This window comes from Podarcis gaigeae, assembly GCF_964106915.1.
Source record: "Podarcis gaigeae genome assembly, chromosome: 6".
Taxonomy (NCBI): domain Eukaryota; kingdom Metazoa; phylum Chordata; class Lepidosauria; order Squamata; family Lacertidae; genus Podarcis; species Podarcis gaigeae.
This window is the reverse complement of record NC_139682.1, coordinates 63,050,694-63,078,511: the sequence shown is the minus strand read 5'-3', so window position 1 is coordinate 63,078,511 and position 27,818 is coordinate 63,050,694. Positions and strand designations below refer to the sequence as shown.

Here is a 27,818-nt window from a genome sequence, read left to right as displayed (position 1 = left end):
ATAGTTCATGTTTAATCAAACAAAAAAACTGATTCTGGTTTAAAATTTAAGCACATTAACACTGAGTTTCTTACGAGTAGCAGCTTGAGAACATCACGCTTAATTTGTTGACATACGGTTCTTGTTCCAGGGCTTTATTCACTGCCTTCTGTTCCTAAAAGTTAATCTAAAGTGCTAAATAAAATTTTAAAATAACAGTACTATATTCTACCAGACACTTGGGAAAATGGGAGAGTAACAACACAATCTCTCTCTGACAGTGACATTGACACTGACACACACACACACACACACACACACACACTCTCATCATCTTGCTGATCAACTCTTGCATTTAATCATTGTTACACTTTATCATCTCCCCTGTAACATCATGGGGTCTGTATGCTAACACATTTATAGGCTTTATTCCAAACTGAAGATGGAAATTGGAGCAGTACAAACCATGGCTAGCACCTGGCCTGTCACTGAACTGGAAGACAGAGATTACCATCACTAGAATGTTATCCATATTTGACAGAGATGTAGGGATGGAATCCAACAAAGTCTGTTCATTTATTTGTTTTATTTTTATTTCATTATTTCATTACATTTATAAATTGCTTCCCATGAAAGATCCCAGGGTGATTAAGCAATAAAAACAACTTCTGATCCAATACAGATATAGACAAGGACAAGGCTTGCTGAAAAATGAAGGTACAAAAAAGGACCAATAGACCAAAAGGACCAAAAAGGCAATAGATAAGGCATTTATCTGAAGTTCCAAAAGGGTAAGTGCTGCCACAAGAAAGGTATTATGCATACTTTGCTATAAAAGGATGTTGAAATGGACTATATTTTGGTTGTACAGCACCACTATCCATAATTCACTTGCTCTTGCTGATTTTCTCAGGCTGTGATAAAGCAAATGTTGTATTGGTTGTGACTTTAGCATGATGGGTCACTGCTAAAACAACTGCAAATAGCCACACCTCTAGTTACTTGTGAAGTCAAGTGCAATATAGTGTAATGGTGGCAGGCAAATTAATACTGCAACCCTTAATGCTGTTGTATGAAAGTAAACCCCACTAAACCACTGGATTTATTTCTAAGGAATTAGGCATAGGATAAGATGCACAGTTTTATACCTAGAGAAAATATAAAAGCAAGCCTTCAAAGTTTATGTTAATCAAACACTTTGAATTCCCTGGCTATTTTAGAATGCATCCTGAAAATTACTGTGAGGCAACTTAAGCCATGGGTATCGCATAACTGGAGACACTTGCAAGTTTTTTCCATCTGAACCGATACAAACAGATCTTGATGATGCTTTTGCTGCATGTGCAGTTTTTATAAGCGAGAGAGTTACGATCTCCCTCATACAAATTTTATGAGCTGCAATATGGGAATAACAGCAACTTCACTCATCTATCCATCTTAGCAAGATATCTGAAAATCTTAGTGACTATACAGAAGCATGAACAGTTTTAAAAGCATGAATTTCAGAGCTAGCTCAATCTACAATATATGCTTTGTTTGAACTGCTCATGCTTGCTGCCTGTACTCCTTTCAAATAAGAAAAGACATCTGCAGCAAAGAGTGTGATCAGAACTGCTGCACAGAATAGGACTGCTGAATTTGTTTTATCTCTATATCCTTCTCCAGTGGCCATCATAGCGTTACTCAAGAAACATCTAACCCTTGGGGAAGAAAAGAGATTCTAGATTCTGGTAATTTAGCTGAGCTGTCCCCCTGTAACTGCCACCACAGGGCCATTCAAGGATCATCTTGCCCTTAGGGGGAGGTAAGATTTGGCTTTCAAAAAAGGTTCTTTTTCTTTTTAAGTTGTCTTGGCTGTTTTATTATGTACTTGCTATTGATGGTTGTGGGTTGTTTTTATTTTAAAAGAAGTAAACTATTTTGTGGATTTGCCTAAAAAGGAGTATGTAAATACCTTATATAAATAGCTAAACAAAAAAAATATATGAGAAACCAAATTTGGTTAAAGAACTGCTTAAAATGGATGGCCTTGGAATTTACAAAATGATGGCACAACCATTTATGCTGCTTATGCCAAAACATGGCTTCAGGAAACTATGAAACTGCTGCAAGGATGAATAATACATCCTGTATGTGTTCAGCAATCCTATGTCAAACATATCAAATTTCAGACATCCTATGATTTTCTTTTTCAACACAACAAGTAGAGGGACGGCTGCTACCTGATCATCACATGGACAAATTTGAGTAAACGTTAGTGTGAAAGACAATTTTAATAATTCTGAGGACGCCATTTTAAAAATCAGTTTATAAGTTCTATAATTTGCACTAAAATACAGTTTTACTAAGGTGCAATTGCAGAGTTACCTTCTTTTTTTTTTTTAAAAAAGTAGGCAACAGTTATTTTACTATTACTGTAATTTGAAGATTGCCTCCCCCCCCCCAACAAAATAAATAGTATAGGTCACTATAACAGTGCTGGCCAGAAAGGCATCACGTGAAGCAGGTTTTAATCATTTTTCTTACAAAAAGTAAAAATACTGTTTAGTAGAAATTAAAATTTACTACAAATTTAGATTGATTTCAAAACATGCTAATAAAATGGCATCCATGGGAACAATAATGTGAAGATGTGCTTAAGTAGACGTATAGTTCACCCATCCATATATGAGTGCACAAGTCAAAACCATGCTTCTTAAGACAACAGAAAAAGAGTACTAAGGCAAAATGCACCTTGGAGTTGGGGGGAAAGAACTAAATAGTAGCATGCGGCTGGATTTGCTGTGATCTTAAACAAAATAGAAGAATCACAGTGGAAACAGTAAATAACAGTTTGGTGATGATGTCATGGAGACGCTCTTTTAAAAGAATGAGTAACAAAGCATGGCAATTCCAAAGTGAACACATAGTATAGAAACACCCCCTGTGATAGCAACTTTGCCTGCTTTCTTGGAATGTGGCCCTCTGCCACAGATATTATGCTTTCGTCCCTTGATATGCATAGGAGCTTGGTAAACAACTACTACTACTATTGAAGCCAATAAGAGTCTTCATATGAGGGACTGTGCTCTGAGTCTTGCTCACGCATGGGAACAATGCAAAAATGAACACTGCACTAGAAAATGGTGAATGTACGATGATGCATGCTGACTGTTAGACACAGTAACTGTCATATGCACAGACTCAACATTGTCACTCAAATTAGAAGTAGCTCTTAACAGAGCCACAGTGTAGTTCCTGTAGACAATCATGAAGTGACAAACAGGGACCATTTCCCATTTACACATGGTTGTGCGTGCTCTTAATCCTTATTGGGTTAAGCAGCCCTCAAATCCAGAAGCACGTGAAATCAAAGGATTAAAATGCATATGCTCTGCTGCCACAACTAGTTTTAGGGAACAAATACCAGTTCAAGACTTCAGTAGTCATGTGAATCATGATACAAAAAGAGAACTATATTGGTATCATCATCTTCACTATACATAATCTGAACACAGAGAGTGAGGAACATATTTGTTCGAATGCATAGCTGCACAGATAAGAGAAAGAGAGTTGCATCAGATATTATTTCAGTTTGAAGAATTTAGAACAAGTAGGGGAATTGCCTGGAATGAGACACAATATGAATACTCTAAAAGGTGTGCTAATGTTATCCTTATCACCATATTACTTAACAATTAGGTAAGTGCTACAGAAACATATCAATGTTGCTTGCAAAACCAATATATGTAAATAGTTGAAAACCATCTTGTTCTTACCCAGAGATTCCATCATTTTTTGCTCCTAATATCGAGTAGAAATAAGTTGTGAACCTGTAGACAAAAACAAACATACCAATGCACTAACATCAGACAGTGCCCTGGAAAACTGAACCACAGAAATGAGTGCAAGTTCTTTTAGTGGCACTGAGCCAGGGTGCACATTCTGGGAGTATTTTATTATCTGTGCTTAATTAGTTTGGGACTGTGTTCTGATCAAAGTGAGAGAATGAGGCCATAAAATACAGTCCCTTATTTTGTGGATAAAAGCATGGATGTCATCACTTAAAGCATATAAGAAATCCAATTAAAAAGATTTTCAATCCTTCCTAGCAGAAGTAAAACAAGTTAACTCTATTCCATCCAGATTTATAAAGCAGATATTAAATGACAGATAATTCACAGTAGAGAGTTACATTCATGTTGGAACTAAACAATGAAGGTTTCTATGATTGAAAAAAATAGAAATTTCTTTCTTGCCTCTTTCAGTTCTCTTTTCCCTTGTTTTCTTTTACCCGTGCAAGTATGCAATGCTGCAATTCTATACACAAGTACATGTAAGTCAGAGAAGGAAAATCTGTGCCCCTCTAGCCCCAGCCAGCAGGGCCAATAGTTAGGGAATATGGGAGTTGAAGTAAATCCTCCCAAGTGTTAGTACGTACTTCTGAGTAAGCATGTTTCGGATTGTATGTTCATTTGTAGGACTGTTTATTCAAGCACCCTCTCTTTTTTAGGCAGTCCTTGGCCTATCTTAAAACATAGCAAACAGAAAGCAAGGAAGCATTCCCAACAGGTCTGACTCTCAGTTTTGCTGTCCCCTCCCCAACAATAACCTTTACCTTGCACTGTTCCAAATGAAACAAAAGGAACCCGTCAAGTCATGCATTAAAGAAAAATGTAAAGATAAACATTTCCCTAAACCACAGATATTTCCACATTTCATCTGTCTGTTCCCACACATTAGAGCTGCCAAACCTAATTTTCAGAATTCTGTGTTCTGCTCTGTTTCGTTGGCATCTCAAAAGACAATGAAGGGCGCCTCTGTGGGTGAAGTCAAACTGCTGTGTTAGTAGCAGCAAAGTGACCTCCCTGGGGCACAAGCTTGTGTATGGAGGTCCTGGACAAGACCCAGATGACAAGACTCATTTCAGCCTCGTGCATATGGTCCGAAGGAAAGCAGAACAATATGTTTGGCACCAACTTGGCTGCAGGAGTTGCCAGAAGGAGGCATACAAGGCACCATCCAACCATTTTAGGGACTTCACTGCAGGTTTGTGTAGGGTTTACTCCTTAGCCTTTTCTTCTCCTGAAGATATACTGCAAGGCAGTGGATATCTCATAAGGCAGTGGAGGTTTAAATTCAGCATTATCCTTCTCCTAGATGAGCTACCTTCCCAGGTTGATGAGCCCCATCTACCCCTCACTTCCCTCTACAGCATGTGCAGAAGCAGTCTTATTGACCACTGGACCCACTATTAGTCTCAATCTACCAGAGCCTGTCTTCACATGCATGGGAAGTGCCTAATTCACTGAGGATTTAAGACCTATCAGCTACCCTCATCTGGTTTAGCTGACCAGTCAAAGCCATTTCCTGGGATGTGGATGCTGTCGCATGCTGACAGCTTCTAGGAGCTACAAGTGAGAGCTGAGTGCAGGGTGGAGACCAAAGGTAGACAAACTACCCCAGAAGGAGCATGACATGTCATCAACCAGTGGTACTCCCTCCTCCCTAACACACACAAGCAACATTGTCAGATCCAATTCTCAAGAAGTCACGAAAGGCTAGTATTGCAAGCATGTTAAGGAACTGGGTTAAACTGCAGTGGCTTTCAAGGGTTAGCATACATATGAGGAAGCTATAGGTGTTAGAAGATGATTTGTCCTAGTACTGACCTGATCCTAGGCTGAAAGTGCAATAAACCTCTGTGTAATTTTCTCCCTTGTTTCTCTTTCTACTATCTCTATGATTCATAAGTGAAATGATCATATTGAAGGTTGAGCAACTGAATTTAATGTAATGTGAAATAGCCCATAGCAGCCTTTTAAGGTAGGAACATTAAGCTTAAGCCTTGCACTGAAATTCTGTAGCACTTAAATTTTTAATTTTGTCCGGATTGTACTCATAGTTTTGATAGCTAGTTGAGAGATAAAACATTGTTGATAAAACATTGAAATAAAAAGACACTTTGAATGATATGCAAATCTGAACTTCTGACTATTCCCTTTGCATTGACCTAGTTTCTTTCAGTTGTAAAAATCCCATTGAAACCATCATCTGAACAGAATATTTATTTATTTTTGCTTTCTCTGACCTGCAACAGCTGCCTGTGTTGTATAAGTAGACTCTTGAGAAGATGTGAAGAGTATTACTCTCATTTGTTCCACTTGGAAATAAATTTGTGTTTTGATGTTCAGCCTTGTGGGTTAGATGTTAATCTGGAACAGTCCTGAAAACTACCTACATCAATTTACTGCTGCTGTATCTTCCACACAAGGTTAGATATGCTGAAACACTAGGTTTTACAACTGGATTTAAGTATGAATTTTAATATACTGCAGGACTTTTACAGTTTTAATAATAATAATAATAATAATAATAATAATAATTTATTATTTGTACCCCGCCCATCTGGCTGGGTTTCCCCAGCCACTCTGGGCGGCTTCCAACAAAGATGAAAGATACACTAAAATGTCACATATTAAAAACTTCCCTGAACAGGGCTGCCTTCAGATGTCTTCTGAATGTCAGGTAGATGTTTATCGCTTTGACATCTGATGGGAGGGCGTTCCACAGGGCGGGCGCCACTACCAAGAAGGCCCTCTGCCTGGTTCCCTGTAACTTGGCCTCTCGCAGTGAGGGAACCGCCAGAAGGCCCTCGCAGCTGGACCTCAGTGTCCGGGCAGAACGATGGGGGAGGAGACGCTCCTTCAGATATACTGGACCAAGGCCGTTTAGGGCTTTAAAGGTCAGCACCAACACTTTGAATTGTGCTTGGAAACGTACTGGGAGCCAATGTAGGTCTTTCAAGACCGGTGTTATATGGTCTCGGCGGCCGCTCCCAGTCACCAGTCTAGCTGCCGCATTCTGGATTAGTTGTAGTTTCCGGGTCACCTTCAAAGGTAGCCCCACGTAGAGCGTATTGCAGTAGTCCAAGCGGGAGATAACCAGAGCATGTACCACTCTGGCGAGACAGTCTGCAGGCAGATAGGGTCTCAGCCTACATACCAGATGGAGCTGGTAAACAGCTGCCCTGGATACAGATTTGACTTGTGCCTCCATGGACAGCTGTGAGTCCAAAATGACTCCCAGGCTGCGCACCTGGGCCTTCAGGGGCACAGTTACCCCATTCAGGACCAGGGAATCCTCCACACCTGCCCGCCTCCTGTCCCCCAAAAACAATACTTCTGTCTTGTCAGGATTCAACCTCAATCTGTTAGCCACCATCCATCCTCCAACCGCTTCCAGACACTCACACAGGACCTTCACCGCCTTCACTGGTTCTGATTTAAAAGAGAGGTAGAGCTGGGTATCATCTGCATACTGATGAACACCCAGCCCAAACCTCCTGATGATCTCTCCCAGTGGCTGCATGTAAATGTTGAAAAGCATGGGGGAGAGGACAGAACCCTGAGGCACCCCACAAGTGAGAGCCCAGGGGTCTGAGCACTCATCCCCCCCCCCACTTTCTGAACACGGCCCAGGAGGAAGGAGCGGAACCACTTTATGACAGTTTTAAAATAATATATATTAGGACCCCCTTTGAGAGCCCCTGAAATGGCACAATGTTGGTTAATAAATGCAGCACTGTCTGTCTATTTACGAGAACTCCGAGGCTCTCCTCCTTCCCATATGCCAAATCATGTATATACGATGTGCATGAAATTCATAAATAATAAAGTGAAAGGGGAAGAAAGTTTAATAAGTAAATTACTATGCAACAGTTTCCAAAAAAGTTTACACAAGCTCCAGGAATTTGCCAGCAGCATCAACATAAAACAGTAAGAAGTCCAAAGGATAAGGACATAAGCTAGCAGGTAGCTTATACCAATTTCTCTAGGGCAATCATACGGCCTATTCTCTAAAACAGCACATTTCTTTGTACTTTGTACTTAAGAAGTACGGTGCACCCTTTTCTCCACTTGACTGAAGCTTACATCTTCCTATGCAGCCCAATATACAAGTTCCAAACAAGCACAAATGCCTCTCTAGTAATTAAACTCCTGGATGCATAAACAAACTCTGATGAGCACTAAATTATTAATAATTGATAATATAGACCTACTTTACTTGCTTCAGCAGCTGTGACAGACGACCACTTCACCCGGAACAAATATCACTTGTAATTACATGTACTATGACCCTAGTCACAAAGGGTATCTTCTTCCTAATACACTATTTTAGAAAAGAAATATTCCATCAGATTTCTACCTAAACTACCTAAACCTAGCTGCGAGCTGTCCTACCTGGCAGGTGTTTAGTAATCCAATCAATTCCAAGATTTTTAAGAACAGTAGTTGATTAAGATTTTTCATAAATAATTAAACAAAACAAAGGATAAAATTTATAGTTGGCAAGATAAAAATCACAACTATTTTGAAAAAACAGGTATATTGCCTCCTTTAAGGAAAAAGAGAGGAATCTAATTAATAAAATAATGTCCCTGTTCTTAGTGTCTTGGCCTGTAGTAAATTACTGTGAGGCAAGGAAATCGGTCTCCTATTTTCAGTAAGTAGGGACATAAGGAATTTTTAAAAAGGGACATGAAAGCTGACTAAGCAAAGAAGGGGGGTGTCTGTTTGTGCTTAAAAATTATGTTAATAGAGATGTAAAGGATATTTAAAAAACACATTTTTTTTAAAAAAAGTCTACTTTAAATTAGTTTATTAGTATGTTAGCAGGAATACTCTAAAAGCTCAGACATCTTAAAATATCATGGAAAAGGCTAAATATGAAAGTCCCTTTGACACTAAATTTAAGCCTAATAAAAATAGCATTTCCAATTGATATATGCTATCAGTTTGCTTATTACAGTATGCACAAGATTTTACAACATTTTAACTAGTTTATATTTATACTTCTATGCAATATAGTAACTCATGAAATCTGAATAGTTTATTCTAAAACAGAGAATATTTACAAATTTTGGGTTGTATCCATTGCTGCTATTCCATTCAGTCAACAGACCTCTGCTTGCACAACAGAACTTTGCCCCCCCCTCTCCCCTGCAACCCCCACACATTAAAAAATCTGCTCCAGAGGGTTGGGGGATCCTCTGGAGCAGATTTAGGGGAGTACAGGGAGAGAGGGGAGTGAGGAAAGACTCCTACTGCATTAGCTGTGCAATGGACACAATCCCAGAAGAACTAGTTTACCTACTGCTATTCAGGGACGCGGATGGCACTGTGGGTTAAACCACAGAGCCTAGGGCTTGCTGATCAGAAGGTCAGTGGTTTGAATCCCCGCAATGGGGTGAGCACCCGTTGCTCGGTCCCTGCTCCTGCCAACCTAGCAGTTCAAAAGCACAAAGTGCAAGTAGATAAATAGGTACCGCTCCAGCGGGAAGGTAAACGGCGTTTCCATGCGCTGCTCTTGTTTGCCAGAAGCAGCTTAGTCATGCTAGCCACATGACCCGGAACCTGTACGCTGGCTCCCTCAGCCAATAAAGCGAGATGAGCGCCACAATCCCAGTCGTCCACGACTGGACCTAATAATGGTCAGAGGTCCCTTTACCTTTACCTATTCTACAGATACTTCTGATATATATTTTGTGTCTCTCTCTGCACTATTATCGTCTTTACTGATGTTTTCATACCAAGAAGTAACATAGCACTAGCAGTTAAGCCCCAGAAGTTTAGGTGAGGGGATTTATTTATTATAGGATTAAAGCCCTGAGTTTCAAAAAGAGAAAAACTATCAACAAAAGTTCTTTTTCTTAACACGACTATTATGTTGCTTCTTTTTCTCAATAGGACTATTATATTGCTTCTTTTAAGTTCATCTGAGAAAAACTGAACATTAAAGTAAGTAGGAGCTGCTGCTAGATGTGGCCTGGTTTTATGAATGGTCTTACCCTTGGGAAAATGCTGATTCATACTGCTATAGCGAGGCTGGTTTTGCCACACTGCTTCTTGCATCTGGGGTAGAGACATACAATTTAGGAGTTTGTGCATTCTGACACATGGGGCACCATACACTGCCCATCAACAAAAGGCAGGAGCTGGCCTGTATATAGCAGCCTAAGTCTCTGCACTTTCTGCTTCTCCTAGCACAGGGGCACCAGCTAGTCCTGCTATTTGATACCAGTATGGGAGGAGCTGATAGCTTTATTGGCTGAAAGGGGGGGTGTTGTGTTTTTTCACATACCTCATACTGGGAAATTGGTTTTGACTGATTCAAACAATCAATTTGACCGATGATTCAACAGATTTGCATTTGGTTGTTTGGCTAATACTACTAATAGAATGTTTCGGTCATGTAGACTGGAGTCTGGGCAAAATGTCTGATCCTTGGCAAAAGTCATGTTAAGGATTTTGAGGCACCTGAGGGTAAAAGCATTTACGGATGCTTTGCTTTCCTATGGCTTCAAATCATACTGTGTCTACATTCATGTTTGCTTGCTTGTTGAAGATCCTTTAATTAATAAATGTCCTTTATACTCAATAGATATATCATGTCTTCACTCTGCTGGAAAGGCAAAGCTTCTCTGTTAGGAATGAGGCAACACCGGCCTCAGTTGCAGACTCAATGGCCTACTGTAGTTATATTCTAGATACCTATGTGAGTGAGTTACAGAGAAAAGAGATGGAAAGATACATCAGCACAGCAGACTACTTTGGGGGCTATCCCCAAGTTCTCATTATCATCATGATGCAATCCTAACAGTATTGGACCTGCATCAAAAATATGTGTAGGTGGAGATAATAGGTTGGATTCAGACTAAGTTACCAGCACTTAGGTCCCAATGAACTCACCATGAAAATTTAGTAATGACTTAATTCACATTGATTTCAACAGGACTTAAGCACAACGAACAATATGGACCAACCCAGGCTCAGTGCAGTTGTAATATCCCAAATAAATGCCGCAATATTTTTTTTATTCTGTACAACACAGCATCAGTACATTATTGCTACAAGTCCAGCTCCATTTTTCATATTATCAGTTTTATAATTTGCCTCTAAAATTTGGAGCTCATTCCTTTTCTTTCTTACCCTTCAGCTTTTTTTGTTTTTTGCAACTAACTGTCAAAATTTAAATTTAAATTGTGAGATTACGAAGTATGTTAGCCCATTTACTTCAGTCTTTGCTGCACAGTGTAACATTACAGAACAACTTTATAGATCTTAAATCTTTGCACAGACAGTGGATCACCTTGTGAAGAAATAAAACCTTTAAACTGTCCTCGAGTGCTTGCATGGTTAAAAGCCACACAATTCAAATGTCGAAAAGGTATAACCCTAAAACATTATATACCCCCAGGTTACAGAGCAGATTTAACAGTTTGCACAAACTCATTGCCATAAAACCCCCAAAACAATCAGATTCTGCCGCAGTTTATTTCCTATCTAAGAGTATGCTCACATTAGTGAGGATATTTTTTTAAGCATAGGGGCAATTTCCCCACACAGTGTTTCAAGCTGCATGTGCACTGAGATGTTCACATTAGAGAGAGGGTGGGGATGTCTCCCCCCAGCACACACAACTTTTTTGGTTTCCCTGCCCCTGCAATCCCACTAGAACTCCTATTTATTACACTGACATCTGTGCTTGCATGCTTATCTATGCCTGCAAGACAGCTGTTTAGATACGTTCACATTGTTGCTTACTCAGCATCCTGCTTTCCCATTGGTCTGAAGCTGGTTTGAGGAGGGGGGAGAATGCACCAAACAGCAGTATTTGTCAAGAAACCACAGGATTGATATGAATTGTCACTAATGTCATGTGAATGCAGCTTCGAAAATTAGAAGTGGGAGTGAACTGGATGTAAAGTAACAAGTGGTAATATGAATATATTCTGTTTCCTAAATAGCTATCCAAACCTTGCTAGTGCTGCAGATCAGAAGTTAATTATCTAAAAGTGCAGACTCTGAGGAAGCATGCAAAATTACTATTTTTGGAAGCAAGGCCTTCATATCTACTGAATTCAAAATTTATAATTGCCACTGTGTACTTGATAGTCATGTTTATGGGGGGGGGGGCTGAATCTACCATATAAGGACTGTCAAAAATAATCCCATTTAAAACTCTAGTGTGGGATCAAATTAGTTGATATGGAAATTTGTTCTGTTCTCTAACACCCACAAGTCCCAGAACATTAGTCTGAAGCGCTGGCATGAATAAGAACCATTTGTCAAATATGAAAATTCACAAGGTTGTCAAGAGTTTTTATACTGAACAATTCAGAGGTGTCTTTTTAAAAGTTTTGCATTGCAGTGGAAAGCAGCACTTTAATATGAAAATGCACGTATCATCAGATGGGTTCTAGTTGCAAAGAAAAATCCAATGTAATAGCCTAAACTGAAATACTAAGAGTTGCATGTCATTTTATACTGACCCACTAAACATACAAAAGAATTTAAATTCCAAAACATGAAACAATTAGTGAAGGAGAAACATGGAAAAATATATGAACATAATTTAGATTGATTATCGTAGGCAATGTTGTTCCTGCATGTTTGCTCTGTCTAGGATACTTTAACTGACTCTGAATCCGGACTTTATGGACCACTCTACACAAAACATCTACAAAAAATCAAGATGACCCTTTATAGAAGTAGAAAAGAAAGAAAGAAAGAAAGAAAGAAAGAAAGAAAGAAAGAAAGAAAGAAGAAACCTCTTTTAGTACATATTTAATTACATTAAAAGTTACTTGTCACCACCTCAACAATTTTAAATAAATTTGACTTCCATGTATGCCTAGTTATTGATGATAAAATATATCAACTGTGCATTCTAAGACCATTTATGGGGAATTGTCTGTGCAGGGAAGTCCCATCTCTTTACATCACTTTACTTGTTGTACTTGGTTAAAGCTTTGAGGAAACCAGGAAAGCTTACATTTTGATTCTTTCTTATTATGGTGTTGGAATTCTATCTATCAGGCTAAGCTATATGTGATGTTAAGTGGCATGTGTCTTTCCTCTGTTGTTTTATTTTCTTACAAAGTGCAACAGTGGAGGCTGCAACTGCAATGAAAGTTCAGCCTGTGGTGTGGTGAAGGGAGCTTTTTCACCCTTTTCACAAATAGATTGGTTCTTTGCATATATATATATATATATATATATCATTTTTATCTATCACCTTTTATGTATTTAAGACGTTTGCCACATTTTTGGAGCTGATAATAATTGTTAAGAAAGCTTCAATTTGAATTAGCCTGATACTCAATTCCCTTTCCCCTTTCCTTTTTTATGAAGAAACCCTTCCGAGACCCCATATTTAAACTCTTCCCTGGTCTCCTTGCTGGCCTTTGTAGGACCAACTTGGCCAGTTAGCCCTGGTGATCATTTGATGTTTACTGACTGGGTCCCCCTTCAAATGACCCTGATTTTTTAAAATTTTATTGACATTGATCCTGCATTTATGTTGTATTTTATGCTGTTTTTAAGTCACTTTTTAATCAATGTTTTATATTTGCTGTTAGCCGCCCTGAGCGGGGTATAAATAAAAATTTATTATATTATTATTATTAAAGGTCCTGTTTACATTTTTAGATGAAGAGGGCAAAATAAATTGAGAGAAATCACCCTTGAATGCTGCCTTTTATAGAAACAAGGAATTCACAAAGAATGGACACACAAAACAGAAAACTGTGATGGTAAGCATGTAATACCTTATGACAAACTGTGACAGATTGGAACGTTAGAACTATAGGCACATCTCAGTCTTCTAGTGGACATTTCCAGATATTGCCTTTCAGCAAGCTGTTTAAGGACCAATAAAGAGCATTTTGTCAAAAGAAAGGCATCCATTTACTTCACAGAGCTTTGAATTAAGCTATTAATCAGTCTATGTTTCCCATCTGTAAAGTGCCTTCCAGTAAGATTTTGCAATCAGCAGTGAGGCACAGGTTACAGCACCCTGTCTCCTTACTGACGGAATATGGAATTCTTAGCGCCCTGTCAAATGGTCATATTTCTCAAAAGGCTCAAACTGAGAGTTATAGCACTGGCATCCTTTCACTTGTTTCTTTTAAACTGCAAATCCTAACTCCAGCAGATATGGTTAGGATTGAGCTGTAAATCAGTATTTCAGACTACAGTGTTGCAGAATATAACAGGCACTTGCTAGTTCTTTATTCTACTCATTATTTACTTACTTCTTCATAGTGGTTTCAGGGGAAATCGGCAAAAATTCATGGAAGGAGAATGAATGAAGGACAATCACCACGACACTGTATTTCACAAGCATGTAATAGCACATACTTAAATCCATCCACAGAACATCACCACCAAAAAATCCAGTCAAAGTGAGAAATGTAGAATGGAATGGTAGTGAATATCAAAGATTTTGCTGATTTTAAAATATAAGTTATTACTGTGCACCAGTTTTAATGTTCTGGAAAACAAAAGAACTCCAGAGAGTTTGGAGTCTATCAATGATTTTCAAAACTTCCATGAAGCTTGGAAGTTTGGCTGCCAAAGCACAGTACCAGTGAACATTATGCAGAGGATTCTGCACACTCAGGTCACATGGGATACTAGGCAAGTCTGTTGTGCTTCACCCTTTTCCTCTGTAAACTAAGAGTACACATTGTAAGGCACAACAGATAGTGGTGCGGAATCTCACTTTAGGGGAAGTTTAACAACCATTTAACTCTTGCCACTGAGATACTGCCTAATAATCTTATAATAAACAACAATTCATACTTTTAAAGCCACTATACTATATGAGCTAAGAAACCATGTCCAAAATCTAAAGCACCATTCACACAAGAGTCCAAACGCTCTTCAAATAACATATTACGTATGTTGCTGGAACTTTCTCCTTTAGGATTTGTCTCCCCACTATATACCCCTGCCACAAGAAGTATATAATCTTTGTTGCAATTTAAATAATTTATTTCAGGACCTTTCCTGAATATTTACAACGAGCAACCGTTTCCTCTATATGCCTGGGTGTCATCTAAGTATTTTTTTTTATAACTTTTTCTTTTCTTTTCTCAAGGTTAACAGTACTTATTACTTTCAGACTTTCTTTCAGTACTTATTTCTTTTAGGACATGATTTCTACACTATTTACCATGAGCACAACTTTCCTATGAAAGATTCATGGGATGCTTCAGCAATCATGTTTCTGAATTGAGTCTTTCCTTACCACAGGTGTGTGGAGAGTGGAATTTTTCTTTACAAAATCAGATCCAGAGTTCTTTAGTGCTCCAACATCCAAATAGAGCTACTGCATTTGCAAGAAGTCCCCTTTTCAGCCAATAAAACTGACTCATTAATGCAAATAACCATATATGTGGATCTGTGCTTCTATTGAAATGACTGATTGGTAACTGCTGCATGTTAATTAACTGCATTAGAACATAATGCTAAATCAAGGTTTACCACCAAGTTGGGGAACTTTTTTCTATGTAGGACATTGACCAACAGGAGAAGTTAGTTAGGAGCAGTTGCCGGCTGTGATGTCATTTACTTTTACAGAACCAAGTTTCCATGTAAAACTGCTGTTTAGAAAGCAATGAGATTGCTACATGTGCACTGTAACAAATTAATGCATATATATATACTTTGCCTCATGATGCTGTGAAAGACTGCTGACTAAAGATCTGAGAATCTACATGGTTTATTGCTTTTCAATTAAAAAGATAACATACAGAGTTAAACAGATTTAGAAAAACTGTAATAAAGAAGAACATATTGTGTTATATCTAGAAAAGAAAAAAATGAAGGCAAATTCTAGATTTAAAATGAACCCCCTTAACAGTTCCTTTGAAAGATAAGGCATAAAGCCCGGCTTTCTATGCCTAAATTATACCTGCTTTGCTCCTCCCCACTCACACTGGAAGTGTTACATGATCCCAACAAGGGATCCTCTCCCAGCAAACAGACCTCTGTAGCAAAGAATCCATACCATACATTATATCCATTAAAAAAAACCAAAAAACCAATAAATCTTCAGGCGGGTTATACACACCCTGCGCTATTGCTAATGTTCACTGAGTACACACACACAAAATCAAGAGGCTTGAGGGAACCCAAAGGCTTGCACAAATATAATAAATCTTTAGCAGGGGTGGGGGAATCCTAATGAGAAAAAACCTGAGTGGGCATAGAATGCTGATTGATTGTTGGGGATGGGGACAGAAAACTAAGTGGGAGGAGGAATGAAACATTGTGAAGTAGGACATGACTGAATGAACAGGAAAACTCCCCATATATTACTGAAGGTCACCTTGTTACTGACTAATCAACAACTCCCAATCTGTCAGTATTACAACCTTTCTTTAGCTGGTGTTAGAGGCCACTAAATGAAGGTTTCAAAGTAATGATCATTTAACTTTATACCACCAAAATAGTACTAGTTCAATTAGAGATGAAACCAAGTACTACCTAGAATCTAGATCAACTGCCCTCGATCATGATGTCACTTGAGAGGGAACAAATGTCAGCTTGGCTTTCTGGCTAGCCATTATTTGTGATTATCAAGTTGAGAGATGGAGTATTCACTTACTTACACTGCACTTCTGAGAAGGTAAAAAATAGAACTGTCTGCTGTTGTTTTGTAGGGGACCTTTACTGATTCTTATCACCTCGAAATCACATCACAAATGCGAGTATTGCAAAATGAATGTGTGTTGTGAAACTTCTGTGCACCAAAGAGCCATGACGCTTGTGGACTGAAAGAAATCAGACTCTGACCAATCTCTCCATAAACTAGCATTCTCTTATTGGAAAATAACATGAAAAATCAATTTACTGTCAAAATCTGCATTCTTCTTTAATCACTGAGTTAGATAAGATCTAATCTGAAATAACTGAAAATGTGTTAATTTTATCTCTTATCTGTATAGGGAAATGTGCTTTGGTCACTATAAACCAGCAGGAATGGCTCCCTTATTCAATGCCTTATTTTCTGTGAATGTGGAAATTTGCTGCATGGCTATTGCTTTTGTCAGCCTTCTCCTCTCTGGAATGGGTAACATGTTAGGAATCATTAGAAAAGGGACTGAAAATAAAATGCCAATATCATAATGGTGCTATACAAATCTACGGTGATACTGTACTTTGGATTATGTGTACAGTTCTGGTCGCCTCGCCTAAAAAGATGTTATAGAGCTGGAAAAACTTCCAAAAAGGACAACTGAAATGATCAAAGGACTGCAGCAACTGTTCTATGAGTTAAAATATGACTGGGGGGGATTACTTTAGACAAAAGACAAGTAAGGGGTGAAAACATGGTAGAGGTATACAAGATTATGCATGGAGTTGAGAAAATAGATAAGTTTTTAGCTTCCCCCACAATACTAAAACTTGGAACCATCCAATGAAGCTGAATATTGGAAGAGAAGCTTCAGGTCAGACAAAAGAAAGTACTTCCCCACACAGTGCATAATTAAAGTATGGAACTCCAGCAAGATGAAAAGATGGCCAGACTTGGGTGGCTTTAAAACAGGATTAGTCAAAATCATGGAAGATAAAACTATCAGTGGCTACTAGCCACGATGGCTATGTTCTACCTTGACTGTCAGAAGCATTAAGTCTCTGAATACCAGTTGCTGAGAAACGTGCATGAGGAAGAGCACTGTTGCACTCAGGTCCTCGTTACAGACTTCCCACAGACATTTGGTGAAAACAGGATGAGGGATTAGATGAGTCTTTTATCTGATCCGGCAGGGCTCTAATGTCCTCTCAAATTTATACAGATCTACCACATACTTTCTTTAAAGCAAGCACTCTAGTTTTGGTGGAAGAGAACGACTCTCCTCAATGTGCTTTCATCAAACTTTTTAAAAATAGAAGTGTGAAGTCATCTTAATCTAAAAGCTGCATTAAAATTCAGGAAAAATAGGTCAGCTTTCCCCCCCAAAGCAGGTATAATTCCATTCAGAACAAGCATTCTGTACAGTTAAGTTTGCTCACTGTAGTATATATTGTAGTGTTGTCATTTCTTTAAGAAGGTGCTGCTTTTGTGCTAAAAAAATATCTACTGCAATATTTGATGAACAGAGAGAGGGGAGCGGGTGTTGTCATGGTAAGCCTGAATCTCTTGTTGAATACTGGAATACAGTAAATTGATGCATAGAACCAACACCCATCTAACTTGCCAGCACAAGTTACTATGCTTTTTTCTACACTTAACACTAACAAAAAAATGTTAAATATAACTGTGATTCAAAGTGCATCCTTCCTTGCATTTCAATTGCCCGCAACACTTTATCCTAGTAGAAACAAGAATAGAATTTTCTGTTGAGCTCTGTTTAGGTGAAAATGTCAGAGGCCAAGTACAAAGCATGAAAATGTTACCATGGTGACATTATAAATACCCAAGATAGGTTTATTCTTATCTCCCTCATATCAGAAAGTTATGTTTTAACAGGACTTTATAATATAAGTGGTCCAGAGTTATCAATGTGGCTCATTCTTCCAAAAGAGAATAATAATAATAATAATAATTATTATTATTATTATTATTATTATTATTATTATTATTATTATTATTATTTATACCCCGCCCATCTGGCTGGGTTTCCCCAGCCACTCTGGGCGGCTTCCAACTGAATATTAAAAACAGTACAGCATCAGACATAAAAAACTTCCCTAAAGAGGGCTGCCTTCAGTTGTCTTTTAAAAGTAAAATAGTTGTTTATTGATTTGACATCTGCTGGGAGGGCGTTCCACAGGGCAGGCGCCACTACCGAGAAGTCCCTCTGCCTGGTTCCCTGTAACCTTACTTCTCGCAATGAGGAAACCGCCAGAAGGCCCTCGGTGCTGGATCTCAGTGTCCGGGCTGAACAATGGGGGTGGAGACGCTCCTTCAGGTATACAGGACCGAGGCCGTTTAGGGCTTTAAAGGTCAGCACCAACACTTTAAACTGTGTCTGGAAACATACTGGGAGCCAATGCAGATCTCTCAGAACCGGTGTTATGTGGTCCAGGCGGCCACTCCCAGTCACCAGTCTAGCTGCTGCATTCTGGATTAATTGCAGTTTCCGGGTCACCTTCAAAGGTAGCCCCACATAGAGCGTGTTGCAGTAGTCCAAGCAGGAGATAACTAGAGCATGCACCACTCTGGCAAGACAGTCCGTGGGCAGGTAGGGTCTTAGCCTGCGTACCAGGTGGAGCTGGTAGACAGCTGCCCTGGACACAGAATTAACCTGTGCCTCCATGGACAGCTGTGACTCCAAAATGACTCCCAGGCTGCGCACCTGGTCCTTCAGGGGCACAGTTACCACATTCAGGACCAGGGAATCCCCCACACCCACCCGCCCCCTGTCCCCCCAAAACAGTACTTCTATCTTGTCAGGATTCAACCTCAATCTGTTAGCCTCCAGGCACTCACACAGGACCTTCACCGCCTTCACTGGTTCTGATTTAAAGGAGAGGTAGAGCTGGGTTTCATCTGCATACTGATGAACACCCAGCCCAAACCCCCTGATGATCTCTCCCAGCGGCTTCATATAGATATTAAAAAGCATGGGGGAGAGGACGGAACCCTGAGGCACACCACAAGTGAGAGCCCAGGGGTCTGAACACCCATCCCCCACCACCACTTTCTGGACACGGCCCAGGAGAAAGGAGCGGAACCACCGTATAACAGTGCCCCCAGCTCCCAGCCCCTCTAGACGGTCCAGAAGGATTCAATCTGATTCAACTCACACCAATAGTAAAAGGAAACAAATCTTCTAAATCTCAAGGGGCTTGTGTTACACTTTGTTAGCTAGTGACCGCTAGAAGAGCAAGCATAAGAGGCATACCATTCATTCCTGTTGAATCAACCTAGCATTTGATCAGTGATTTCAACACATCTACACTGGAATCAGACCCAAAGAGTTGATTCCAACTTGAATTTCATGCGTTTTCCTGTCATATCAAGCACTGATAGGTGTCCATCTAAGGCAGGGACTAACTTCCACCTTCACTTCTAATTAGAAAGACTAAAGAAGAAAGAAATGTATTTCCACAGAGAATGAAAGAAGAGGGTTAGGAGAAAAGACATACAGGGCCCTATCCCTTTCAAAACTAAAACTTGTCCCGAGGGAGAGGAACAAGAAGTTGGGATATAGATATATATGATGACACAGCAAGCTTTAACATAGATTTTAAAATACGTATAAAGTGAGTATTTTATAACAAAGTTAAGAAAATTTAAACTTTGTTACACAGAAACTGTTCCTGTTTCTCTGGTCAAACAAATGGTGAAGATGTTGGTAGCATAGGGGGAAACAACAAATTTCCCAGAAGACTTGCAAAATTCAAGGCCTCAAGATTTTTTTTTAAATGTTGCAAATATTTAAATATTTTCATATTATCTTTCAAGGCGATAATAAATTTGAATGGAAGAACACTGGGCTCTATTCAATGTTCTGTTAGCTAGCGCAAGGACTCTCGGGTTTTAATGTTTCACAACAAAGAAATAAACTCCAACAACTGTGCTAGCAGAAACTCAATGTGTAACAGGTATGCAATCTATTGTGCAATGAAGTTACCAGCAACATGCTTATGAATTATCCTGTACAATAAAACATTTCACCAATGAAACAACTATGTTGTTAAATAGCTTCAACTTGTAGAAACACAGGATACAACCCATTATTTCTTTCTTATCCAACGTGGGTATGACTAAATTTCAAGAATTATTAAAATGAGTTGCTGCTGGAATTTGGAACTTAAGTTACACGGCCTTAGTAAGCCTTAATTAGAAACAAATACATGCTAATTACCAACATTTTCCCTAATTGAGGTACCATCTTCCATACTCTTTGTAGTGCACATTCATTCACATTTTTTTAATTTAGAGAAATATTTCATGAGTTAAAAACTGTATTGAGAATCATTTCTCTATTTTCAAAATTCAAGACTGAATGTGGTTTATGTAGCAAAAATGGCGCCAACCATGCACAAGAGGGAGTGGGGAGGTCTGAGAGAATGTCAAGATTTATAGTCTTTATTTAAAAAATCCTAAGAGGTGGTAAAGCAAGCCCAAAGCAACCTAATGAGAACTGAGCATGCCCAGTGTGCAGAATTCAACTAAACTTTACATAATGGCAGGCACACTGTGGGCGTTTAATGAATAGGCATGGCTAAGAAGGAACAGCAAAGTAAAGTTGGGTTACAGACATCTCTTTCACATAGATACCAAAAAAGGAAAGCCATTCTGAGTCACAACCATGGGGAAGAAGAGGGTGGAGGAAGCGGGCTCTTGGTGGGTTGAAATAGATGAGTATTTTAAATGTCTCTAGTCACACCGAACAAAGAATATGAATATTTTTAATAAGAGGACCACCACAGTATTGACATAAAATAACGCCAATTGAGTTTCCCTATTTTTAAAACTAAAAGAGAACTATGATGCCCACACATAATTGCAGAGCAATTTCCACTGGGGACAGTCTGAACTGCATTAAAATCAATGCAATTCTAGCTATCGACCCTTCCATTTTGTATCCACACCACACTCTTTTGGTGGCTCAAATGAGAAAGCCCCAATTGTGCTATTATCTGAAGACAATGAAAAAAGAGATTAGTGTTCTGGGGGGTGTGTGTGTGTGTGTGTGTGTGTGTGTGTGTGTGTGTGTTTCAATTGCCCCTGAAATTATGAGATCTAACAGTCTAATCCTCTTATCTGTTTATGTATCTTAAAATCTTCACAATATGTTATGAAGCCATAAGGTTAGCCTGTCCTCTCCAGCACTCACACAAGCTTAAATCTTGCAGAAACGTAATATGCTGCAAGGGCCCAGCACCACAGGATGGCTCACACTGACCATGAACTAGCTTGGTGCTAAGGTACAACAGCCTCCAAGTGCTTTGGGCTCTGTTCACTGCACTGCCAGAGGGACACTGTGGGAAAGCAAGTGAAAGCAGTAGTGGTTGCCTCTGTCCACCCACCTTCTCTTTCCATGGACAGCACGGCACTAAAAACAGGAACCAGCAGGGCTGCCTAGAGCGTGTACAAACCAAAAAAGAATGCTACCTCCATTCACTTGTTCATCTTCTCTCTCAGGGAGGACTGGGCCCTGTGGCACTGTCAACAGAGAAAGGTCTCCCCCAGCTAACTTGCCCTCTCTTGGGTGAGTGCAACTGTGTCCAATACCCACCACCGCTGCAGCCAGAGGGAGAGGAGAGTGTAGGTGTGCAACTGGACAGAGGCAACTGCTCACAATAATTTCTGCCCCTGTCCTTCTGCTCGCTCACCTGTGCAGCAAGTAATGATTGGATGCAGGGAGCCAGTACTCATTTCAGCACTGTCCAGAGTGGAGAGCAACCAAGAAGAGGCAGTAGCAACTTTCGCTGATTCACTTGTTCTGCGAAGCCCTGCTGTGTCCAACCATTCCCCATCATATCACTCCAATTGTTGCACCCAAAGAGAAAGAGAGTGAGTAGGCAGAGCCTCCCAGAGTTTGAGAGAGGCCAGCTAAGCAACCAGAAGTAATGGTAACAACCCCTTGCGGCCATCACTTGCCTAGTCCTTCCTGCCATGCTCTTAAGATTGAGGGGAACGTAAGTGATTCCACAATCCTACAAGGGACAGCTTCTCCTCTTTTCCTTGCCTGTGGTTTCCTTTTACTTGCTTGCCCTCCATCTGCAGGCAGCATGGCAGAGAATATTGGGCCCAGCACAGCTTCCCAGAATGAATGAGCAGAAGCTGTCACTACTACCTTGACTTGGTAACCCTCTAGAATACTGCCTGATCTCCGCTGCTATGCTTGTACCACCCAGAGGGAAAGTGCAGGTGAGTGGATGTGAATATGAGATGGCTGGTTCAATGCATGAGCAATTCACTCTTCTCCACTTGCATACCTCTCCTCTCCCTCTGGAAGCTATAGTGGCAGACATTAGGTAGCAACATGGGTCCCTTTCCACAGAGAGAAACTATGCCCTACCAGTCACATCTTCCTACTTGTTCACACCCTCTCCTGGCAAGATGGGGAGTATTGTACTTACAGTGTGGTAAGAAAGAAACACACACACACACACACACACACCACAAAAGGGCCCTCCATAGCCTGCAACCATGCCGTAAATTTTCCATGCTGCAAATTTTCCTGTGCATAAATGCCAAGTGGGAGCTTCTGCTGCTCTAACCAGCAAACAGCTTCAGCCACCTTGATCCTGTCCCCCATGCCACCCCGCCCCCTCCAAATCTACACGTCTTTTAAGCGGAGGTGGGGGTGAAGGGGAATCACAAAGCTAGGTAGGAGGAGAATATAGCTTCTTTGCAGCTCTGCTTTCTCCCCTTAGCAACCACTGCATTTCAACCGATTACCAGCAGCAGCAGCACCCTCGGGCGCTTCCATCACTCCATGGCTCACCCACCGCCCCCGAACCACCATCCGCCCCCAAACGGAGGCAACACCCAGCAGCAATTTTTTGGGGAGGGGGTGGCGGGTGGGGGAACGGGGAAGAGCGTGAAACCACAAAGAGCTACTTCCTCCAGCTTGAATCCCGGCTTGCCCGTGCAGGGAGCCGGAGCGTGCAGCGCTTGCACTGCTAACACGCCCCTACAGCAGGCAACCGTAGGAGCAGCAGCCCCTTCCCCAAGAAAAAGGACGCAGCCCCCTGCTCCAAACATGCACATTGCAGGGAGGGGAATCTGCCCATGAGCCTTTCCGCTGCCTGCAAATGATAACGGTGGCGACAGCGATTCCCATAAAGAAATCGAGAGGCTATGGGGTTTAAAGAAAAAAGTGAGAAGATAGGTTAAGGTAGAAGAATGGCGATTCCCCTCCCTTTTTTTTATTGCTCCCCCCCCCCCTTTACTAGACCACGATGCGGATACCCTTCAGGTGAGCATCTTGCATCTCCCACCCCACCCAGGTCTGGAGAACAGGTACCTTGTCAGCTGAAGTCTCTCCGCTTGCCAGTCCCCCAAGGCAACCACCCAAAAGGCAAGCTCTTCATCCAGTCAATCCTTTAGGACCGAGGCGGCGTGCGAAGAAAGAAAGGGGGAAAAAGGGGGGTCCTGCCGGCGCCGCCACTACAGCCGCGGAGGCAGCGATGCAAATAAATCGGTGGGGATGGGGGGGCGCCTCGAACCAGCCCCCTTTCCCCGGCGCATCTGCCGGAGCGACGCGCAGGAGCGAGACTCCACAAGGGCGCGCACGCAGGAGGGCTGCCTCACATTGCCGCGGCTGGCCACGAGGAGCTCTCCGACTGCCCCTCTGCCCCTCTGCCGACGAGAAAAGGGTCGGAGGGCAAAAACACACCAAAAGATAACCCGAATGTGTGTGTGTGACTGTCAAGGCCGCCGCCTCCTCCTCAGCTTCAGGCGACGGCTTCGCTCCTTCCCTCCATTCACAGGTGTAATAATGGTTGCAGAGGAGAGAGGAGGAGGAGGAGGGAAAGAAAGGGAAGCGGGAGGAGGGCTGGCGCTGCCCACATGTGGCCGAACCTCCTTCGCTGCCGGCGAAAAGCTCCCGAGGAGGAGGAAGAAGAAGAGGGCGCCCCTCACGTCCGACGGCGCCAACGGAGCGAAGCAAGAGGAACCGCCTGGCGCCCTCCCTCAGGGAAAGGAGCGACCCCTGGCCGAGAGGGCGGCAGCCTGGCGCTGCGCTGAGGTGTCTCCCGCTCAAAACCCAACGCCCCGAGCGAAGGGGAAGCGGGGGGGGGGGCGCGGACGGCAGGAGAAGGAGCCTCCGGCTTCAGCTTCGCCTCAGAGGCAAGAAGCCGGCGCTCGCCCTCCCGAGCGGTAGAGGGAAGGGGAGGAGAGGCAACGGCCGCCCCCACAAGGCGCGCGCGTCAGCGCTCCTCGCTAACCACCGCTCCCCCCCCCCCCAATCCCAGCCCCCTGTTCTCTCTCGCGCGCGCACGCGCTCCCCGCCCCGCCGAAAGAAAAAGTGGAGTGGGCGTGGTGGTGGAGGAGGAGGAGGCCCGTGTACAAACGCCCCGCCCACCTGGCCCACGCTCTGCACGTGGCCGCCGTGGTCCCGCAGCCAAGGACACGCCCCTTCGGAAGGCTGCTTCACCTTTGCTCGTCTTCTCGCAGCGGCAGAAGCCACGCGCGGAGCCTGAACGTGGGAGTAGCGCGCGCCTTCCCGCTAGTCTCACCCCAGTGGTCAAGGAGCGTGGTTTCTAGAGCGCCTCGACGGTCAGTTAGTAGCTGCTGGAGACCCGCAGGCTCAGGCGGGAGGTCTCTCTGGCGCAAGCCACTGAGCAGCACTAGCAGCTGCTGGAGATGAAGAGCCGGCTTCACCACCGGCAGATTGAGGAAGCTGCTTCAGGCGGCAGATCCTGCTTCCCCACCCAGCGCTTCCACAGGAGAAGCGAGGAGAAGAGGCAGAGTGGGGATCCAGTAGGCTCTCCTGCTGCTGCTTTTCCTCACTTCTCAGGTGGTGATGGGGAGGTACAATGGGCACCCCCTGCCCCTCAGTACCAGAGGAGAGAAGCGGCACCAGCTTCCAATGGCAGGTCCACCATCACCAGAGAAGAAGTAGTGGCTTCTGGGTTCTCATTGCTTCTCTGGAAGGGGCAGGAGGCGTCCAGAGAAATCTGGCGTCACCCCATGGGTATGGTGGGTGGCAGAGGACATTGCAAATGAAGGCTGTGCGGTTTCTGAGGGTGTGACAGGGTGATGATGCACCGCACGCTGCATAATCCATGCTGCATTGCCTCTCCCCAAGTCCCTATGCTCTCTCTGGGCTACACGTGCATTACTGGCTTAAAATGCAGCTAGGTCATTATTTTTGTCCATTTGGATCAAGGCTGGTTTGAGGGGAAATCCAGTATTTCATAAGAAACGTATGGATTGTGGCTAACATCGTGCGTACACCACTTCCCAAACCAGTGATGAGAGGCCCCTGGATGCAGAGTAAACAGGAGTTTGCATAGAATCCTGCTCAATCACTGACCTTATTTTTGCCTTTCAGGGGCACATTTTGCAACAACAACAACAACTAAAATAGTGTGGGATGTGAGAGTCGCCATTCTTCTGGTTAGTCCTGTGGGTAATCACTCACTGGCGCAAGCTTAGCAAGAATGAGCAAGCATGTGGGTGCCCTGAGCAAAAATCGTGGCCACTTTGTCCATCTCTCAGTGCTGCTACTGCCATGGTACCCAGAACTAAGCCATGGTTTTGCTTAGTTTTATACACAGACCTGGACAAGTGGTTAACCCAGAACGTTTCAGATGCCAGGCTAAAACTTTTCTTTCAGGAGGCCTTTGCACCATGAATGTTCTTAGGTTGCTGTTGTCTGATGTTTTAATCTGCAATATTTGTGTATTGTGTATCTGTTTTCTCTCTCTAAGCCACTTTGAGATACGTTGGAAAAGGAAATATAAATTCCTTAAAGAAATAAACAAACAATAAAGTGCAACAGTTTGCATTATCAATTGAAGCTGGTGTGTTTGTGTGTATATGCTGAATGGCTTCAGTGTAGGGACTTTGTAATATGTGAAGTGGCTCCCAGGATTTTTCAGAAGGGTTTTTAAGAAGTGATTTCTGAAATCTCTTTCCAGGAGAATTTGAGATACCGTATATCTACACCTGCAACATTTCTTATGTCTGCAATTGGAATTAAAAGGCCAGTTTGATAGGTGCATTTGCCATTTTCATAAACATATTGAAGTTCCTCCCTTTCAAATTCCAGAAGCATCCCTGTTACTTAAAGATAAAGGGACCCCTGACCGTTAAGTCCAGTTGCAGATGACTCTGGGGTTGCTGCGCTCATCTCACTTTACTGGCCGAGGGAGCCAGCGTTTGTCCGCCGACAGCTTCCGGGTCATGTGGCCAGCATGACAAAGCCACTTCTGGAGTACCAGAGCAGCGCATGGAAATGCCATTTACCTTCCTGCTGGAGCGGTACCTATTTATCTACTTGCACTTTGATGTGCTTTCGAATTGCTAGGTTGTCAGGAGCAGGGACCGAGCAACGGGAGCTCACCCCATCGCAGGAATTCGAACAGCCAACCTTAAGATCAGCAAGCCCTAGGCTCTATGGTTTAGACCACAGCGCCACTCGCCTCCCATCCCTGTTACTTTGTGTTAATATTTGAAGATTGCATTCTCTCTGCATTATGTACTACCCAAAATGTTGAGTTGTATATGCTGTTTCTGAAGAACAACCAGCCATATCCCTGTTCTTTTTTATTTTTAAAGACCTTGTGTGACTAGGGGTGTTATCATACATGACATTAAAATACATTTGAGCTTTTCTCTCAGTCACACACACAAACACAGTTTTTATGTCATGTAAATGCTGATAAGGCAAGAGAGAATTTGGAAGAGCAATTGAGCAAATACAGACCCTAATGTAGTCCCTGGAGCCAACTTAAAAGAAAGCTGATTTAAACCAAAAAGTCCCATGAGTTCATCCTGCTGTTTACCCCTTCTGTTCTTTGCTGTCCCACCTTATTTTCCCTTTTCCCCCTGCCTATTTGCTTGCTTCCATTGCCTTTCCAATCATCTAAGTAGAGCTATTGTTTCCTGCCTTCTTTTTATTTCCCCAAATTCTATCATTGTGTTTCTGTGTTTCTCCTTCCATTCTTCTTAATCCAACCCAAAAAGTATATCAACTTTGATGATTCAAGGGATGAACCCCTTTCGCATGTTTTAACCATGATTTTTTTCTCTGAAGTGAAGAATAACCACCGATCTCGACCAGAAACAGGGTTGTCAAATGACAATGTTAAGAAAAAAGCACTGATTGTGTTTTCTCAGAACTTTTATTGAAGACCAAAAAAGTAAACCCAGACTACATTCTTAGCAGTACACTGGCATTGGCTCTGATTCAGTGCCAGTTGTGTGATTGTCTGCCTTGTCCGATTCCCCATTATACATAGGATGAGGAGACTTACTGAAGGGGAAAGTCTTGCTGCAAGGACCATTTTATTCTGGTGGATGTTTTTTCAGTCAGAGCCTATGTCGGTTACATGAGTTTTTAAATAGACAAGGAATTCCATTAAACTCAGTGGAAC

At 41.9% G+C, this 27,818-nt stretch overlaps 1 protein-coding gene and 1 long non-coding RNA gene across 17 annotated transcripts in view; one reads left to right on the top strand and one right to left on the bottom strand.

Moving 5' to 3' along the window:
- The window catches only part of LOC310846500, a 60,921-nt gene extending 58,618 nt beyond the window's left edge, over positions 1-2,303 (top strand). Inside the window, exons 4-6 of one of the 2 annotated variants that reach the window (XR_014565351.1) lie at positions 662-770; positions 1,645-1,783; positions 2,151-2,303. This is a non-coding gene — a long non-coding RNA (uncharacterized lncRNA). The remainder of the gene's footprint in view (positions 1-661; positions 771-1,644; positions 1,784-2,150) is intronic. The other variant, XR_014565352.1, reaches the window with a different exon arrangement.
- The window catches only part of LRRC7 (leucine rich repeat containing 7), a 184,103-nt gene extending 159,410 nt beyond the window's left edge, over positions 1-24,693 (bottom strand). For 6 of the 15 annotated variants that reach the window (XM_083742900.1, XM_083742905.1, XM_083742907.1 and 3 more), the window contains exons 1-2: positions 23,741-24,685; positions 3,738-3,791 (exon numbers count right to left, since the gene is read on the bottom strand). In XM_083742900.1, the coding sequence (XP_083599026.1) occupies positions 3,738-3,753 (16 nt within the window). In that variant the 5' untranslated portion in view covers positions 3,754-3,791; positions 23,741-24,685. Of the gene's footprint in view, positions 1-3,737; positions 3,792-23,740 lie in introns of all 15 variants that reach the window. The other 9 variants (XR_014565298.1, XM_083742903.1, XM_083742910.1 and 6 more) reach the window with 6 other exon arrangements.
- Positions 24,694-27,818: the final 3,125 nt, after the last annotated feature.